The sequence below is a fragment of the Staurois parvus genome, unplaced genomic scaffold (assembly GCF_062004578.1).
Source record: "Staurois parvus isolate SC_StPar_1 unplaced genomic scaffold, SC_StPar_1.0 ptg000734l, whole genome shotgun sequence".
NCBI classification, from domain to species: domain Eukaryota; kingdom Metazoa; phylum Chordata; class Amphibia; order Anura; family Ranidae; genus Staurois; species Staurois parvus.
The window spans coordinates 2,555,870-2,576,262 of NW_028318530.1; the positions used below are offsets into that span (position 1 = coordinate 2,555,870).

Here is a 20,393-nt window from a genome sequence, read left to right on the forward strand (position 1 = left end):
TCTTCCCTCTCCCCCCCTCTCTCCCCTTTCTCCCCCCCTCTTCCCTCTCTCTCTTCCCTCTCTCTCCCCCTTCTCTCTTCCCTCTCTCTTCCCTCCCTCTCTGTCTCTCTCCTCTCTCTCTCCCTTCCTCTCTCCCCACTCTCTCTTCCCTCTCTCTTCCCACCCTCTCGCTCTCTTCCCTCTCTCTCTTCCCTCTCTCTCTTTCCACCCTCTCTCTCCCCTTTCTCTCTCCCCCCCCCCCTCTCTCTTCCCTCTCTCTCCCCCTTCTCTCTTCCCTATCTCTCCCCTCTCTCTTCCCTCTCTCTCTCTTTTCCCTCGCTCTTTCTTTTCCCTCTCTCTTCTCTCTCTCAAATCATATGGGACTGTACACACACACAGTATGATTACTCCCCCACTTCCTCCAAGGGCTGCTGATCTCCGGGCAGCAGGAAATGTGGGCAGGGGGTGGTAATCATACTGTGTGTGCAATCACATATGATCTATCAGTGATCGTGTATCATGTGCTGCATGGATGACAGGAGGGAGAGCCCAGAGAACACAAAACAGCTCACCTCCTCCCTCCGGGCTCTTTCCTCTCTGCCACTTCTCCGCTCCCTGCTCCAGGCTGTCCCCTGGTCCTGGCTCTGAGTGCAGGTGAGGGAAGGAGCTCAGCGGAGAGTGGCCACTCAGGAACACCAGGGCACCCCCTCGATTCAGCCAGGTCTGTTTTGCCGTCCAGCAGCAGAAAGCCGATGGGAGGGAGAGGGGAGAAACCTCAAACTAGCTTTCAGCTGCTGGAGGGAGAGATACATGACTGCAACTGTTCTCCTCCACCACACCGGTACTCCTGTAGGTGGCCCGGACAGCAGGAGGATCCTGCTGTCCAGGCCACCTACAGGAGTACCGGAGGTACCTCTCTGATGGTGGCACTGCATGGCTCTGTCCGCCACTGCTCACCAGGTCACTTTTTCCAGGGGGTGGTGCCGCCTCCCTAAAAATTGCTACCCTAGGCAAACTCCTTGTTTGCCTCATGGTAGATATGCCCCTGCATACAAAGTGAATATATACAGTATACACTTATCGGTGTCAATCATCAGGAATTATGTAGCTTGAGAACTACACTTTGCTATTAAAGAGGGGTAATTATATTTATTCAAACAGACTGAAAGAAACATTTTTATTATAAATAATAGTCAAGCTAAGAGCAGGAAAGATCCGTTTTATTTCTTTATGGATTTTTTCAATTACCTGACAAAACATTTTTAACATACGTGAGATTAAATTGGTTTATATAATAAAATGTTGCAGATAGCAGCATGGTGAAATGAACCACAGCAACCAATTACACGTCAGGATCCTGATTTTCTGATAACAGTACTTTGGTTTCCTATACATGAACAGATCACATGTCAGGGTGATAGATGACATGTCTGGTGGATCACACATAACAGTGACCTGCCCAACAAAATGTTTCACCCACTTAGCTGACATTTCGTATGATGTACATGCCCCAAAGGTTTAATCCCTTTTTTATAGAGAGGCAAATGCTGATCTATTGCAAAGAATTTCCAACATGACAAAATGTTCCTGTGTGATAATTTATTTTCCCCATCTGCAGATGCTCCAAAAAGTAATGAATACCTTCACCAACTATCTTGAAGTTAAAAGGGTTTGTATGACAGGTTTAACTATTTACTGGTAATCTCTGATTACTTGACAGGAACAAGCACCACTTGACGTTAATAAATATGCTCTGTGTTGGAGTACAATTAAATAAATCAACTAAGTGAGCTCTCACTGCAAGAGAATTAAATGACATTTCTGACCTGTTTATTTTTTATGTTGTGTTTTAGTTAAATTGTCCTGAAGAATACTCAATATTCAATGTTCCATCTAATGTCTAGGAGCACCTTTAGCAGTAAAACTGGCAACATGTTGTTTATTCCTTGGTCCCTACAGCAGGCATCACCTATTAAATGACAAAGACAGTCCTACACAACCCCAATATTGAAAACATATTAAAAATGCAGTATTCAGCCACATAGAACTTCCTGCAGGGTGTCACCCAGGATGCAAAGTAGCCGGTTTGACAAGTAATAGAGGTATGTGCAGAACCCTGAAGGGGATATTTACTAAAACTGGAGAGTGCAAAATCTGATGCAGCTCTGCATAGAAACCAATCAGCTTCCAGGTTTTATTGTCAAATTTTAATTGAACAAGCTGAAGTTAAAAGCTGATTGGATACCATACACAGCTGCACCAGATTCTGAGTGCACCAGTTTTAGTACATTCCCCCTTGTGCTTCTACAGACATATCTTATCTATCTTCTTTTTTATAGTGATGGCTTCACTTTAAGCATCCAGAATCTCAAATCTTAAAGGGAAATGTGCTATGGAATACCACTGTTAGGTTCTCTAAGTGAGCTGGAAAGGTGATTGAAGATCCTTTATAGTGCAACATACCTTTACTAAAGAAAATTCTTTACCATAGGAAAAAAAGATCACAATATTCTGGACCAGACTGTAAAGTCACTTTCTACATTCATGCTGCCATTTATTAAACAGCAGTAGTAAACCAACCAAACTCTTATTCAAATCTCTGACTCTACATGAGAAATCTACCTCAAGCTTTAAAAACGCTTTGTATCTGAACATAACAGTTAGTTTTTCAAATTAGCTCTTGTGAATTTAGGGTTTTTTGTAATTTTATTTTTGGTAGGCTTGGTAGGGGCCCAGTCCAAGTACTCTATTACCCATGAGTTTTGCTTTGCAGCTTATTTGACATAGGCAACCCTACATGATTACATCAGTTTGGAAGTAGGTAAGAAAAGGCAGCATGCTAGGGAGTTAATATTTCGTTATCACTCTATCACTAGCCATGATATGTATGACTGGTGACATTTAGGATATCATAGGTTAAGAATAGGATACTTTGATCCTCTTTTCTCAAAATGCCTAAAAACTGCAAAATCTGCCTATAACGTGCCACACATTTAAACTTTAATTTCCCAGCTGTCAATTTCTAATGCATTTTTAAATATGATGTGTTACTTTGAAACATCTTATTTATGAAATCCTGTAAAGCAGTCCCTTTGTAGTTTGCAAAAATGATGATATTATATGTTGCTTAGGTTACACCAAAGTGCATGTTGCTCAGACTTTAATATGAATAAATATTTGTAGTATTTATAATGCTTTATCCATACTCATGCAATCAGTTGGACTGTACCAAGACAGAAATGTCCTTTGTTAGTTGGAAGAAAAATGCTGTTAATTCATTGCAGTGGTTTGGCACATAAATGTGTCTAAATAAATTGTGGACAAACAATCCTAAACATCCCTGCAAAGTGCAGGTTAAGGCACAATGGTATAGAGATGAATAAACTACTAGAGGAACTGTAATTAGAAATCATTATTATCAAGTTACATTGTTCTAAAAATTAGTAGCCAGTGTTTAAGTGTTCAATTTATCTCCACAAACCTAACTGGACTTTGACTAAGAAACAAGGTGGAGCTAACTTTTGTTCTACACACTTCAAATTTAACATATATATATATATATATTAAAAAGCCTGCTATAAACTAGTCTGTTTTTTTCTGATGTCATTTTATTTAAATTAATAAATATCTTCTTTACAGCATCACATGTTTTGTAATATTTCCTGTTCAACCAGTAAATTTCTCTTTTCCCATATTGTATCGTCCTTGTTCAAGACAGAAGAATTACCATCTTGCCACAGCATCTGTCTGTAAGAAAACTGATCCATATTTGGTGAGGTCGATAAGTTCCAAATTTCACAATGTCATGTGTACTTTGCTGAAGAAGAGCTGCACAGGTGGCATTTTATATGCTACTATATACTGTACATAGCAGAGGAAATGTATAATAGGAACTCAAATAATTTTGCACTCATTAACAGAGAATCTTTTCCGTCTTGCTCTTTTTTTGGCCTGGTTGACTGCTGTCCGCACAGCACATTCAAACACTTGTGGTACTCCTCGGTTGCTAAGAGCTGAGCACTCCAAATATCCTTTGGCTCGAACGTCTTGTGCTAACTGCTTACCATCTTCAGGGCTGATGCAGGGGGCACGCATGTGATTCATCTCCCTTTGGTCAGTCTGAGTGGCCACAACCAGCACAGGGATATGGGGAAGATGTTGCTTGACCTCAGCTATCCACTTGTGCCTTATGTTCAGAAATGAAGTATGGTTGCTAACAGAGAAGCACAGTAAGACAATATCTGCATGCTGGAATGAAATTGGGCGGATGGTCTTAAATGCGTCATTGCCTGATGTGTCCCAGAGACCAAGACTGATCTGGTTCCCATCCATGAAAACATCCACCCCTGTATTCTCATATACTGTTGGCTTGTAGGAGTCTGGAAATGTCTCAGAGGTGAAGCGAACAAGAAGTGCTGTCTTCCCAACAGCAGCATCACCCACCAGAACACATTTGATGGCATTCATCTTTCTACACAGTTTACAGTTCAGCAGCTGACTGCTACCAGTGGTTCAGCTCCAATACAGTCCCATTGAGCCTTGAAGGGCTGTGCGCTGACAAATAAGTAATAGTGTCTTTGCAGTGTTTATAAAAGCATGTCAGTGTTCATCACGGTCACTTCTTTCTATTGCATCCCTCCTGCGGGCTTTTTGTCCTGTAGAGATTAAAAAGAAAGATTACTTATTTAAATTACATTATTTAAAATTTGGTGGCAGAATACAACTGGTATACAAAAAGAGCATATTATATAACTATTTTTACAAATTAATAAGTTTGTAAATATATTCACAATGGCAATTTCACAGTTGTCCATTCATCATATCTAACACACTATCTTTATTCAATTGATAAATAAGCAATGCACAATATATTGTTAATATTTAGTTATGCACAAAGTTATATAACCAGCCAATCAAATATCTCTTCTTCTACTCATTCTTCTTTCATAAGTCTGACTACACTAGCTGTTTCTAATTAAAGGTAACCAGTGAAAAACAATATTCCTATTACTGTATGCAATAAATGTTACTGAGACTAAAAGGTACCCTAAACACAATAGTCACATCATGTGACCATTCCTGGTTGGGAATCAGCAGCCAAACTATATACCTGAAAACTACAGACCAGTCAGCCTAACATCAATAGTACAGTATATAAACTATTACAAGGAATGATAAGGGACCATATTTAAGAATTTGCTTATGAAAACAATATAATTAGTAGTAACCAACTTAGTTTTGTGAAGAACTGTTCTTGCCAGACAAATCTTTTAACATCCTATGAGGAGGTGAGCTGTAATTTGGATAAAGGAAGGCCTGTGGACATAGTGTATCTAAAAATCACATTTGATACAATACCCACCAGAAACACTTAATTTACAAATTAAGGTCTCTTGGCATTGATGATGTTGTATGTACCCAGAAAGAAAACTGGTTGCAGGAGCCCGTCCAGAGAGTAGTGATAAATGGCTCGTTTTCTGAATGGTCTAGAGTTGTATCCTTAGACTAATTTTGTTTAACATGTTCATCAACGACATAGAGGTTGGAATATATAGTTCAATTTAAGTGTTTGCTGATGATACAAAGCTAAGCAGGGCAATAACTTCACAACACGATATAGAAACTTGGTTTGGCCACATCGTGGTCCAGTATTGGTCACCGATCCTCAGCACGAATGTCCTTGAAGTAGAAAAAGTCCAGAGAAGGGCAACACAGCTAATAAGGGGACTAGAGAACCTCAGTTATGAGGAACAACTACAAACATTACTTGTATTCTCCCCGGAGAAAATACGCTTAAGAGGGGATATAATCACAATATACAAATATTTAAATGGGAACTGTATTTAAATTGGGAGAATACTATTTAATCTTAGGTCTCTAAAAAAAGGCATGGGGCCACACAATGAAGCTGGATGAAAAGCAGCTAAGACGCTCTTTTCCCATAATTGTGGTAATTTGTTTTACCTTCCATATTTATTTTCTGAAATAATCATATTAGTGTGGGTGAAAGGTTCCACAGAGGTAAATCTCTCACTGACTGGAAGAAATTACATAATTCCCATACTAAAAAATCATCAGACCTGCCTTTTAAACTAAACTCTATCAGTGCTGGGTTTTGGTTTGCAAGAAGTGAAAATGCACTCCTCACTCATTCCCTACAGAAAATGCTTTTTCACATAATGGAAACATTTTTCAACATTCTGAAAGCTAATTTGATGCCTGCATCTGATTTTTCCTTACAAGGTCACACCTGCTCAAATCAGAGGATTAAACTAAAAATGAAAAACACAGAAGGCTTTAAATACTTATATTGGACTTCATTTACCAGAGGTCATTTTCACAAGATTTGCTATGTGGAAACAATCTGCGCAATCCCCATAGTGTACCTTAGGTGAACTTTCAAAGAAATGTGGTTTGCTTTGACGTGTACGATCCAGCATCTGAATATACACCAATTAAGCAGTTGGGTACCTAAAGTATTAATGTGATTCCTCTCTAATGTTTTTGGGTCTAACTGCTGTTATGGATTTTACATGTGCATCTCCTAATAAAAAAAAAACAAAAAACTTAATAACCTTCATGCTGCTTTGCTTGACACATGCAAATGAAATTGATTAGTGAAGTTGCCACATTTTTATGTTCTTTTTTTTTTTTTCTTTTTACTTTAGTCCAACAAAACGTTAACAAGTGCATTCTTCTGTGCACCTTTAGAACCACACTGTAAGCATTGAACATAAGTGTTCAATATTCTGCCTGGGTTCAAGAATCACGTTTAGTATGTGAATGTACATCTATTTTTTATTGTGTTCTTTTTTGGCTGAATTTTTGCTTTAGATATTGTCCTATGGTTCTCTTTACTGATTAAAAGCTGATTTCATTCTTTGTGCATGTGAACTAGCACTAACTATAAAGGAATAATTGTAATAAATCTACCTATAGGGGGAAAATCTGTACATTCAAGGTCCTTACAAAATTCCATTTTAATTGAAAAATACATAATTCAAATTAACTTAGCTATTACTTAGATTCCCTCACTGGAAGAGTGAAATAAATTAATTAGATGTGGACAACCATCATACTTGTTTCAGTAACATTGAGTGGTATCTGATGTATCGTGGAATCAATGTAGCATACTGCTGTATGGTTGACAACAGTTTGACTGAATTCAAATATCTAAGTAATAATTAAATAGTGTTTATATAGTTTGCACAGTGATAAACCATGTAGCCTAAGACCTTACTTGTATTCTACTCATATACAGCTATATACAGCCATGTGTCATGAAATCATGAAAAATGTCAACAGTCTTCCAACACACACTGAGAACGCTGTCCTTAATCCTGGACTCTAATAAAATAACCATACTTCTAATTTTTATTATACTTTACATATACATATACCTGCACTAGATATTATTCTCCAGTCATTTAACATGAATTTTTGAATCTCCTTTTCAAAATTGCAGTAAACAAAAAGAGCATCTTACTTGTTCTTTAAGCTGTATTAGGTTTATGCCACTTTGGTATGTTATACATTACTAATTGTTTTTTTCCATTTTCAGCATATCATGTAATTATCTCTTAGATTGTAAGCTCCAAGGAGCTAACCCTCTTGTATTGAACTGTATTGTTGCTGTATTGTCTCCCGTTATATTGTAAAGCGCTGAGCAAACGGTTGGCGCTAGATAAATCCTGTATAATAATAACATATTAATTAAAGATTGGGGATGACCTACCAAAGAAAATGGAATGTTTACTGAGCTTAGTAAATAAGGTAAAGCTACAATAGACCAATCATGCCTCTGCACAGTATTTGGAATTCAAAATGAAGACAGGTTCACCGCTTTGTTCAGCGAATATCCTTTATTCTTTTAGTAAATTACCCAATTATGTGAACTAAACACTTCTTGGGTTTAGCCTTATCTACATAGATACTTATGTCTTCTGGAAAGAAGCCTTTACTTACTAATATGACAATCTAAAATGTTAATCCCACACTACAGTTATAAAATGCAATAAATGTTTTCTGATCATGCTGAAATGGTTCAAAAAGTTTTTGACATCTTTGTGCAATGAAATCAAACAAACATGTTACATTGTTTTTAGTATGGTTATTAAAGCTTACCTCTTACTTTGTAAAATCTGGAACTGGAAGGCTAGAGAACTCTCTATGAAACATCACTATTACTATGAGCTACTTAGTGCTACAACCCTACATTACATAATCCTAGTCGCCTGCTCACGTGCATAATTAACATAATTAGCATCTCCAACTATTATACTTACTGTACACAGTTAGAGCCCTGCTGTTCGGGCTTAATATGTATGCAGCATACGTAAAGTATATATATATATATATAAAAAGGAGTGTTAGAAGGGAGTTCATATCATACTATCATAATATTAATGACAAAATTACAAATTTTGACATATTGTCTGATATAACAACCAACTTTGCCAAGGTGGTCCTCTGCTTTACTGAGACTTACATTTGCGGAAAATATAAAAGATTGAAATGTACAGCATGTGCTATATTTCATTTATATACTAAAATATATCATTTTAGATGAGCACTAATGAGAAAAACTGAAAGCATTTGAAAAAGAAAAGGAAGACACAGTTGGAAGATTCTATGCTTATGCTTTTCTGTAAAATAATCTTTTCTAACTTCTTTGTACTAAAAAAGGAGTATAGAAAAAAACATCAGAGTAGGAAAGGATATGAAAGTAAAAAAATGTAAATAAAGTTAAAGCCATTAAACATGAGTTATCTGGTGTGTTACTTCAGTTACGATGTGAAATTACAAAGGCTCATGCAGATGAATATTACAATAAATTGCAGAACTCTCTGGTTGCTCCTGATAGATGCATATAATCACAGGACGGTGATGTGCCTGTTATTTACAGTTTACAAGTATATTGAAAAACCAAAATCATTTGAGGAGGTAAAGCAGATTTGCTGTGGATCACCTCTGCTAAATCCCACTGATGTACAAATTGTATACAGTGTAAAGCTAGACATACAGTGGTAGATTACTGAACAAATGAACGTTCTCAAAATATTTGATGACCTGGTGAATGTTGTTCAAAAGTACCGGTACTTCAAAATTTCATTTGCTTTTAACATCTGATTTTAAAATGAAATGGACTTTGCCCAACAAAATAAAAATAGCATGCACTGTTAGAAATTTGTTAAAAATAAATTCTATCCTGCTCCTTCATCACTGAAGACAAAACCGACTGTTGGTTCGACCCCCCCCCCCCCCCCAAAAAAAATACCTTAAAGTGTTACTAAAACCAGGACCTTGCATTTGCTATATCTGGTCTCCCACACTACACAGAACATGCAATAGCAATTATTTTAGTAAATATAAACTGCTAAATACCTTTTCTCATCAGCAGTTGAAGCAGCCTTGTGACTTCTATCAGTGTCCGGCAGAACACTGGTTAAAGCTTGTAGGAGGAGTTTTCATTCTCCACTATGAGGCTACAGGACCCCTGTCCCTCTGTTTGGACCAGGGGCGGACTGACCATTTGGAAACTTGGGCACTGCCCGAGGGCCCGGGGTCAGTAGGGGGCCCCATGAGATGCCCCTGGTACCTTTTTCATAGGCTTTTTTGAGTTTGGGCAAGGACACAGGGGCCCCATGATCCCCTATTGCCCGGGGGCCCCATGAGTTGTCAGTCCACCCCTGGTCTGGACAGTGCTGATTGGCCCTGTGCTGATCACATGCACTTTCCCAAGAAAAAAAAACAATTTAGTAATACACACCAAACTGAGCATGTGCAGCTTGCCCCTGAGTCTCTGTTCTATCAGGAGATATACTGGGGACAGTAGAAGAAGGGGAGGATCAGAGAAGACAGGATCAAACTTCCTTTTTACACAATGTGGAGGATTAACCCCTTAGGTTCCACAGTGAGTATAACAAGCATGATTTACTGCATATACAGACTGATTTTACTATTGTGGGTTTAGTAACACTTTAGGCCAGTGTTTCTCAACCTTTGTTCAGTCAAGGTACCCTTTAAAATTATGGACAGTCCCGAGGCACCCCATTCTAAAATGTGAAAAACTATTCTAACAGCAACAACCACACATGTAGGGCACCCAACATTAGAGGTTATTTATCCTTCCAAAGCAAATACACTTTTGCACACTGGTACTGACTAGTATTCCAATGTTTCTCTTCTCCCTCAGTTTTTCTCCATTACAGAGCTAATGTGACCCCAGCACTGACAGACAGCGGCAGGGGAGGGGCAAACAAGGATGCTGTGCAGGCAGCTGACATCCTCCTTATCAGTTGATGATGTCATTGGTTGTCAGGATGCCGGCGGCTAGAAGGTCGCAATGGTGCACAATGAAAACCTGTGGCTTTGTGTAACCAAAAGGCAGGCTTGTTCCACCTTCTGGCTTGTATACAAGTTTTGGGCAATTTTTAGACATTTTGTCAAGGCACCCCTGAAGAAACCTCAAGCCACCCCATAGTGCCAGGCACCCTGGTTGGGAAAGGCTGCTTTAGGCTATAACACTGCACCTGTCCTGTTCTTCAACCAGACTGTCTTCTGCAACCCCCCCCCCCCCCCTTCAGAACATGAGACCCACACACCACCAGAGTGGTGATCACTCTTCTTCTGCCTTACCCCCCTGGAACTGATGTGCACCTACAAAGCTCACTGACTGATGAAGACCCACCACTCATTATTTACTTTACTTATACACACTTTTTATCACACACCAGACACAGCTTTATTTTAAATGTAATATTCAAAAGTTTTTCCTACAATTGCATTGCATTTATCAGTTGATTTTTATTTAATTTTAATAATTTGAAGATTGATCATTATGGGACTTAATTCCAATTCCATTTTTGAGCTCATCTTCTTTTCTTTTGTTTACTTTTCTTGTTCATTATATATTACTGGAAAACTGATGCCAAAAAAAGTTACAGTAGCAAGCCAACCATAAGGCATCGATATGCAATTACAGCAAATTCAAGTAATGGTTTAGGCTCCAAAGTGGTAAAAATGCAGTAGTTAGGAGGGCCTGGTGTTCAAGCGTATGAGGAAAACAATACATATCGGAGCACAGGCTCACGTCTATTCCAACAACACATCAATCCTCGATCCAGGGGAAAAACAATGGGTGTAAAAGCAATGAAGTGGGGAAAGATAGGTGGTTAAGGGAGGGGGAGAACACCAGGGGTGTCTGTAAATATGTATTCAGTAATCATAAGGGCAGAGAGAGCCATAATATAATGTATCAGGGTTCCAGCAGGGAGGAATCAAGGCCAAGTGGAAGGAAGTGATCAATCTGTGGCTGCCATAGTTTTGTATCAGCAGGGACCCTATCCTGCAATGTGGCTTCAGTTTTAGCATGAATCATAGCTTGAGTAGTCCTGTTTTTCATTTCGGTAAGACAATGGCTGGGGGATTTCCAGTCCTTTGACAATGTTTGTTTGGCCACAGTTGTAACTTGCAGAAGAAGTGTATTTTGGTGAGTTCTGGGGGACTCCTATTAAGAAAAGCAACTCTTTTTCACTTTTAATTAGTCAACCCCTTCATTCGTTAACACTCCCACACTCATTTTTTTATACACACAGACATTCTTTTTCTTTCTACACGTCAAATAGGTATATGTTTGCTAGTTATTTCCACAGTATACAAGGATATACTAATGGGAAACTCAATCTATTGTGGAAGGGATTCCACGATAATGATCTGTAATCTAAGGACGTTAAAATGTATTTATGCTTTCGCAGTCAAATTATAGAAAATCCCACTATATGTTTGTTACGTGTTCTCATTTACACAGCACAGCTAAAATCATTTTTCAAAATATTCTTACCTTTTAAATGTTTCCTTGGAGCAGGTCTTTCAGCAGGCTTCAAACTGCTGTGAACAATTTCAAAGTGAGTCTGTCCCAAGACCGGGGACACACTGGGGTTGATTTATTAAAACTGGAAAGCGCAAAATCTGGTGCAACTGTGCATAGAAACCAATCAGCTTCCAGTTTTTTTGTCAACGCTTAACTGAACAAGCTGAGGTTAGAATCTGATTGGCTGCACCAGATTTTGTACTCTCCAGTTTTAGCAAATCAACCCCACTGAGTTTCCCCTCATTAACCTGGGCCTTTACGCTGAGCGGCTGCATATATGCTGCCCTATTAAAACTACTTATCGTGCTGGGAGCGCAGTCCTTGCACACTCCCAGCATGGCAGCGAGTGGTGATCAGTAAACTCTCAATCCATATTTGCAATCATGAGCTTTCCAATAATGTGACCGCTGTGACAGCCAATCACAGCAGTCATATGGCCCAAAGGCTCTCCTCGGTCTTAAAAGGCTGGGAGGCAGTTGGCACCAAGGGGTTAACAGAATGCAGAAGCCAATTCTAGATCCTTAGAGCTGGCCATACCCATATGGAAGAAAAATATATTTGAAATATATTTTAAAAATATTCTTCCCAAATATATTGAGATATATTTGAAATGCTACAATTTTGGCCACATTCAATATATTTCAAAATATATTTCCATGATTATATATATATATACTGCATGTTGAAGTGCGTTTTTATTACAAAATATATGAAAAATATTTTTAAAAATACATTTCAAATATACTGTATGTCTTTAAATATACAAATCTACATTTTTGGAATGCATTTACAAATATATGTAAAAATATATGTTAAAATGACTTTTTTATATGTTAAAAAAATGTGAATAATATATTTAAAAAAAATATAGTTTTAAAAATATATATATTTTAAATATATTCTTCAGCTTTCTTTAACATATAAAAAAGTCATTTTAACATATATTTTTACATATATTTGTAAATGCATTCCAAAAATGTAGATTTGTATTTTTAAAGACATACAGTATACTTGAAATGTATTTTTAAAAATATTTTTCATATATTTTGCAATAAAAAGGCATTTCAACATGCAGCATATATTTTATATATATATATATATATATATATAAATATATATATATATATATATAAAAATATATGTATATATATATTGAAATATGTTTTGAAATATATTGAATATGGCCAAAATTGTCGCATTTCAAATATATGGCAATATATTTGGGAAAAATATTTTTTAAATATATTTCAAATATATTTTTCTTCCATGTGGGTAGACAGTTTGTTTTTCTTTCAACTAACAGATTCCTCCATCCATACAAATGAGGAATGCTCTAGATGGGACATTGTATTCTGCCAGCAGGACCAGCTCCTGTCAAAATACAATGATCAGCAGCTGCTGCCACTGATCAACAGAAGTTTATCAGTATGTCCCTTCAACAGAAATCAATCATTGACGGCCTTCTATCAGGCAGGGGTGGCTGCACACTGATCGAAATTTGACTGGTCCCAGCTGACCCATCGAACTTCAATCAGCCTATGGCCAGCGTAATCCTCTGTTAGGACAAACAGTGTTCAGATCTAGTATATGACTCATATTGGGATCTGCAAGCACATTAGGGATAATTATGGTAAACTAGTTCTCTCCTTGACATTGGATAGTAGGAGAAAATTTCATTTTTGAAGTTTATAAAAAACAGCTAGTTATATGTAAGCAGCTATTTTACTATATATATATATATATATATATATATATATATATATATATATATATATATATATATATATATACACACACACATTTTTTTTTAAATGTCCTGGCCCACTTTTATGTAATTTTTATGTCTTGCACTGAACTGCATGAGTTTATAATTTTATCTGAAGTATACTGACATCTAGTGGCAGTTTTGAGTCACTGCAACTTGTTTATGTAATTTTGGTATCTCCCTCTGCTTTCCCTTCCTGTTTAGGGATAGTTTAGTATCAGCTAGATCCTCCCCACTTCTTCAGTGTTCTCTCAATCAGTGTTTGTTTATCACATGGATAGGTCTGAGGAAAGTGTTTGTTTTCTTAAACTTCAAAAGACTGGAAAACATCCTCTGTACTGCAATAAGCTGAAGTAAAATTTAACTGGATTCAACTTCTGCGTCTTATTGAAGTGTGCCTGTGCATGGTGCCAAGTCCTTAATCTCCAAATACGGAAAGGTTTCTTCACAGTAAGAGCTGTGAAAATGTGGAACAGACTCCCTCAAGAGTTGGTTCTGGTCAGCTCAGTGGTTTGCTTTAAAAAAGGCCTGGATTCTTTCCTACATACACAGAATATAACTGGATACTAACATTTATAGGTAAAGTTGATCCAGGTAATATCCAATTGCCTCTCGGGGGATCAGGAATGATTTCCCCTGCAGGAGCAAATTGGATCATGCTTTGCTGAGGTTTTTTTTGCCTTCCTCTGCATCAATGATGGGTATAGGATTATAACTTTTATTTCCTTGGCACTGCCCGATAAAGAGAGCAGAATAACAGCAGAGAAAAGTTTAGAATGCTATGGGCTTGGCTTACTAAAGGAAGAGATAATTATCTTGTTCACTAAGTTGGATTGGTGAATAAGATAAAGCTATGTTCATTTTTAAGTACCCAGTCTTGCAATGGGAATTAAAAAAAACTGTATTTTTACATGCAAATAAGTGGATGTTTGAAATGCACTTACGTAGTTTCAGCTTATTCACTACATTTTGCAAGGAGAACATTCTGTACACCCCTACTAAATCAACCCAGTATGTTTTTCTGACACTTTTCTGCTCTCTAGTTGTACCCAATGACTGTGCATGTGGGTCCATTCTTGCATTGGGAAGTTTTGTACTTTAGAAGCCTGCTTTTCTAAAGTGTGAATTGAGTTCAAATATCCAAAGCTGGGTGAGGAAATAAATAAAAAAAGATCCCCTTTCACTATTGCATGCTTGCAGTAGGTACTTCTCTTTACTTCAGTTCTGACCATTTGTGCTTTGCTTCTATGGTCAATTTCTAAAAATGCTTATGCAATACATTTTGATAGACATAGAATGCAGTGTTTGAGTTTTAAAACTGGATCTTGTAGAGCAATGTGAAAGCCTAAACTGTGTGTAAACCCAAATGTACAGAAAATTCCTGTATATCTCAGAAATTCAAAGCTGCCCTGTACCTTCTGCCTGTGTTATCTCAACAATAATATTTTATCTCCTGTTTTTATCTTAGGACTACAAGTCAATTAGTCCCTATGCTGTGGATGAGAAGACAGGGGAAGTGGTTGAATTGTTTGGAAAAAGGCAAAGGGCAGGGCTGGCACCACTCAGTCTACAATAAAATGCTGTATGTTGTCAGTCCAAAATAGGAAATTAAGAGCGGATTGCATTACTGGCAGATCAACAGTATTGAAACAGTAATATTTGGTACTTGCAGGGTCTTTAGGGGGGTAAAACATGAGCCAATGTTCATAAACTGCAGATATGTACTGCATATGTTTTTTTTTAATCTTGACTTGACTTTGTATTGCAACTCAAAAGGCAGAGGGAGATGTGTGTATTTTTTTAGATCACTATACATCCCGCACACTATAACCTCTCCAACACTCCGCTCCTTCAGCCTTGCTACCACTGAGGAGGTCACTAAGGTCTTCTCAGAAGCCCGCCTCACCACTTGCCCCCTTGACCCTGTCCCCACACAACTCCACCGGTCACCCTCCTCCTCCATCCTACGCTCCCTCAGCCACATCTTCAATCTCTCTCTCTCTACTGGCGCATTCCCCTCCCCCCTAAAACACGCACACATCACCCCCATACTCAAAAAACCCTCCCTGGACCCCACCGACCTGAACAACCTTAGACCCATCTCCCTGCTGTCATTTACTTCCAAGCTCCTTGAGCACTTAGTCTACAATCGCCTAAGCGCCCACCTCACTGACAACAACCTCCTCGCTCCACTACAGTCTGGCTTCCATCCCCAACACTCCACCGAACCCGCCCTACTCAAAATCACTAATGACCAAAGCTAATGGCCACTGCTCAGTCCTCTTACTCCTTGACCTTTCTGCAGCCTTCGACACAGTTGACCACCCCCTCCTCCTTAAAAAACTACACTCCCTCGGCATCAGAGACTCCGCTCTCTCCTGGCTCTCCTCCTATCTATCCCAACGCTCCTTCAGCGTTACATATAATGCTGTCACCTCCCCCTCTCTCCCCCTCTCTGTTGGGGTCCCCCAAGGCTCTGTCCTGGGGCCCTTTCTCTTCTCCATCTACACCTCCCTCGGCAAACTGATACACCCCCACGGCTTCAACTATCACCTCTACGCTGATGACACGCAAATTTACCTCTCCACCCCTTGCCTCACCCCTTCAGTCTCCGCCCGTATCACCCACCTACTGAACGACATATCAGACTGGATGTCACTCCATTTCCTCAAAATGAACCTTTCCAAAACCGAGCCCCTGATTTTCCCCCCAGCCCATGCCCCCCCTCCATCATGACCAACAACGCTATCATCAGTCCCACCCCGCAAGCCAAAGTCCTAGGTGTCACTCTAGACTCAAACCTGTCCTTCCAACCCCATGTCCAATCGCTGGCAAAATCATGCAGGCTCCACCTCCGCAACATCTCCAAAATACGTACGTTCCTAACCCCAGACACTACTAAACAACTTGTTCACTCCCTTATTATCTCACGTCTGGTCTACTGCAACTTCCTTCTCACCGGCCTACTTCATCACAGACTATCCCCGCTTCAGTCTATCCTGAACTCAGCGGCCAGACTCAGCCACCTTACCAACCGCTCCATATCCGCCACCCTCCTCTGTCATTTCCTCCACTGGCTCCGATTGCCCAACGCATTAAATTCAAACTACTAATACAGACATACAAAGCCATTCATAAGGCTGCCCCAAACTACCTCACCGACCTGATACCCAAATACCACCCAACCAGTACTCTTCGCTCCTTACAAGACCTCCTACTTTCTAGCTCCCTGGTCTCCACCTCCCACGCCCGTCTGCAGGACTTCTGCAGGACTTCCCCCATCCTCTAGAACTCACTACCCCAATCCATCAGACTGTCACCTACCCTCCGCACGTTTATGCACAGCCTGAAAACCCATCTCTTCAGGGAAGACTACCCCGCCTTCACCTAACAGCCGATCTCCTCCACTCCTCCTACCACTCCATCCCCCACAGCCACTTCCTCCTGTACCACTATCCCCTCCCTCCTAGATTGTAAGCTCGAAAGAGCAGGGCCCTTGACCTCCTCGTGTTTTGTTTTGTTACTGTATTGTCTCATGTACTGTCCCCCACTATAATGTACAAAGCTGAGCAAACCTTTTTAGCTCTATATAAATACTGTATAATAATTATAATACATGGGCAGCACAGTGGCTAAATGGTTAGCACTTCCGCCTCGCAGTACTAGGGTAGTTGGTTCAAATCCCACCCATGGCACCACCTGCCTGGAGTTTGCATGTTCTCCCTGTGCCCGTGTGGGTTTTCTCTAGGTAATCTGGTTTTCCTCCCACACCCCAAAGATATGCTGATAGGTTAATTGAACCCTGTCTAAACTGGCCCTAGTATGAATATGTATGAATGTGAGTTATGGATCTTAGATTATATGCCCCTTGAGGGTTAGGGACAGATGTAAATGTACAATATATATGTAAAGCGCTGCATAAATTGACAGAGCTATACAAGTACCTGAAATAAATCAAGATGTAAATATGTATTCTGAAATGAAAGGCAATCTTGTTATCCAGCTGTGCCCAACAATATCTATCTGCCTGTATGAGATGATATCATGTGATTCATAGGTGCCCCCATAGATGTGTTACCTACACCCATCAGTCTCACTCTGGTTTAAATATGGACACCCCTGATTTTTTTTTTTTACAACATCATGCCCCTTTCCCATGCTGGTGAAATCTAATGCTGGCCATGCATATTAAAACTTGTTTCTACAATATCCTGTAGATTTATCAAAACTATGCACTATGATATCCTAACTGATTGATTCAGCTGTTTCCAGTTAGGCAGACCTTTGTACTACATAGTTGGTAGATCTAGAGCAGATTGTATAATGTGGCTGCAATGCATATGTTCAGCTTAAGGATACATTGTATGCAGAGAAAAAAGTTAGAGGGAGACAATAAGAGACACCTGCAACAAAGCTTGAAGCTGCATTCCTGCTTAAAGAAGTGGTCAGATTCTTGATCCATCTGTTCATTATCAGTGTACCAACAATTTCTCCTAAAAAATGTTCAAAAATTAGAGGTTTACTGATTTGATTGTTGTTGGATTTTTTCTAAATTAACCTGTGTCTAGGCTATAAGCATTCAAATATAAATCTTATCAAGCAGGTAAAAAGTAGAACTGTCCCTGGCACCCCTGCCATAATGTGCAAGTATGCAGAGACATACGTGGGTTTTCTCTGGGTACTCTGGTTTTCTCCCACAATCCAAAGATATGATGGTAGGTGAATTGGCTCCTGTCTAAATTGGCCCTAGTATGCGTATGTATGAATGTGAGATAGGGACCTTAGATAGTACGCCCCTTGAGGGTTAGGGACAGATGTGAATGTACAATATTTATTTATTTCAGGTACTTATATAGTGCCGTCAATTTATGCAGTGCTTCACATATATCGTACATTCACATCAGTCCCTAACCCTCAAGGGGTTTACAATCTAACGTCCCTAACTTACATTCATACACATATTATGGCCAATTTAGACAGGATCCAATTAACCTACCAGCATGTCTTTGGAGTGTGGGAGGAAACCGGAGTACCCAGAGGAAACCCACACAGGCACAGGGAGAACATGCAAACTCCAGGCAGGTGGTGCCGTGGCTGGGATTCGAACCAACGACCCTAGTACTACCAGGCGGAAGTGCTAACCATTTAGCCACTGTGCTGCCCAATATATACGTAAAGTGCTGCGTAAATTGACGGCCCTAAATAAGTACCTGAAATAAATAAATAATAATACTTGTGTCGCCTAGCCAGCTATGCAATGTGGCAGGGTTGTCTGTAAATTACAAGACTGGCTGAACAGAACAGAAGTACTAAGCCTTTGGGAGGTGCAACAATTCACTTATATTGTTTAACTTTGTATTAGTTGCCTGAAATTCCCCTTGTATGAAATTAATCAGAAATGCTTATAGTCTGACAAATATAGATTTAGGAAGCATTTTGCAGTTAACACCATTAACATTGAGAAGTGAAAATTTCATACCTAAACCTTTGACCAGGCTAACATGCAATGAAATGAGTCATCCAGGGAAGGAGAACATGGGCATTTTCCTACCAATTTAATTCCGTTTTCGATCACAAAAAAAAAACTGTTGTAGGTAGTTTTGTTTATAGGTAGCTATTCAGTCATTTTTGCTATTGAAAGCAGATTGAAAGTGGCTGAGAATGCTAGAAAATTGCTTGAGAATGGTCAATATTTATGCTCATGAATTTAGAATTTACATCAGTCTGTAATACTGTTCTGGCTTTTGTCCCATGTTATCATCTTATGGCCCACCTTCTCACCTTCTGGGGAAAACCCTTCCCCCTCCACTACCAATTTTCTGCATAATTTTATCACTTAAGAAAAATAAGACAAACTATTTTTTTATAGACAGCTAAACCTACAAGTGCTACTTATAACTATCTAGTGCTTCTGGTGTGGCAAAATTAAATTCAGCTAAATTCAAATTCTACCTTAATACTAATACTTGAAAATAAACTTCTTCCTGTTTATTTGTCAATTTACTTATAAAATCTCGGCTCGATTTTTTTGCTCTATGGTCTATGGGAGTTTTACATGACAAAATTAAATGTAAAGAAAAACTAGTAGATTAGCAAAAAAAAAAATTTCAATATCTTTAATTCTGCAGCTTTCATTAAAGTGATTCTACTGTCTGTTTTTTTTTTCTTTAAATAATAAAGATGTCATACTTACCTGCTCTGTGCAATGGTATTGCAAAGAGCAGCCCCAATCACTGTTGGACTGACCATTTGGAAACTCGGGCACAGTCCGAGGGCCCGGGGTCAGTAGGGGGCCCCATGAGATGCCCCTGGTACCTTTTTCATAGGCTTTTTTGAGTTTGGGCAAGGACACAGGGGCCCCATGATCCCCTATTTCCCGGGGGCCCCATAAGTTGTCAGTCCACCCCTGGCCCCAATCCTCCTCTTATGGGGTCCCCCACTGGCCCTTCCCTGCTGCTGAGTGCCCCCATACCAAGACTCTTGCTATTGGAGCACTCATGCGTGCTTGCTCCCGAATCAGCTCTTTATGAGCATAAAACACACCTGAACACAACTCAGCTCCACCCCTGCTCCCTCCTCACTGGCTGCAATTGACAGCAGCAGAAGCCAATGGCTCCCTCTGCTGTCTCTAAGCCTATGAGGAGAGAGGTAGAGCCTCTGCTCTCATGCACATCACTGGATCGAGTTGTGGCTCAGGTAAGTAATAAGGGAGGGCTGAGGGTGGGGAGCTGCTTGTAGAAGATAGAATGCATTAAGGTACAAAAAACTTTCTGAATG

The 20,393-nt window shown here is 39.4% G+C and overlaps 1 protein-coding gene across 1 annotated transcript in view; it reads right to left on the minus strand.

Moving 5' to 3' along the window:
- Positions 1-1,178: 1,178 nt before the first annotated feature.
- The window catches only part of RHOH (ras homolog family member H), a 61,161-nt gene continuing 41,946 nt past the window's right edge, over positions 1,179-20,393 (minus strand). Inside the window, exon 2 of the mRNA XM_089654025.1 lies at positions 1,179-4,634. Coding sequence (XP_089510151.1) covers positions 3,874-4,446 — 573 coding nt within the window. The 5' untranslated portion in view covers positions 4,447-4,634 and the 3' untranslated portion in view covers positions 1,179-3,873. The remainder of the gene's footprint in view (positions 4,635-20,393) is intronic.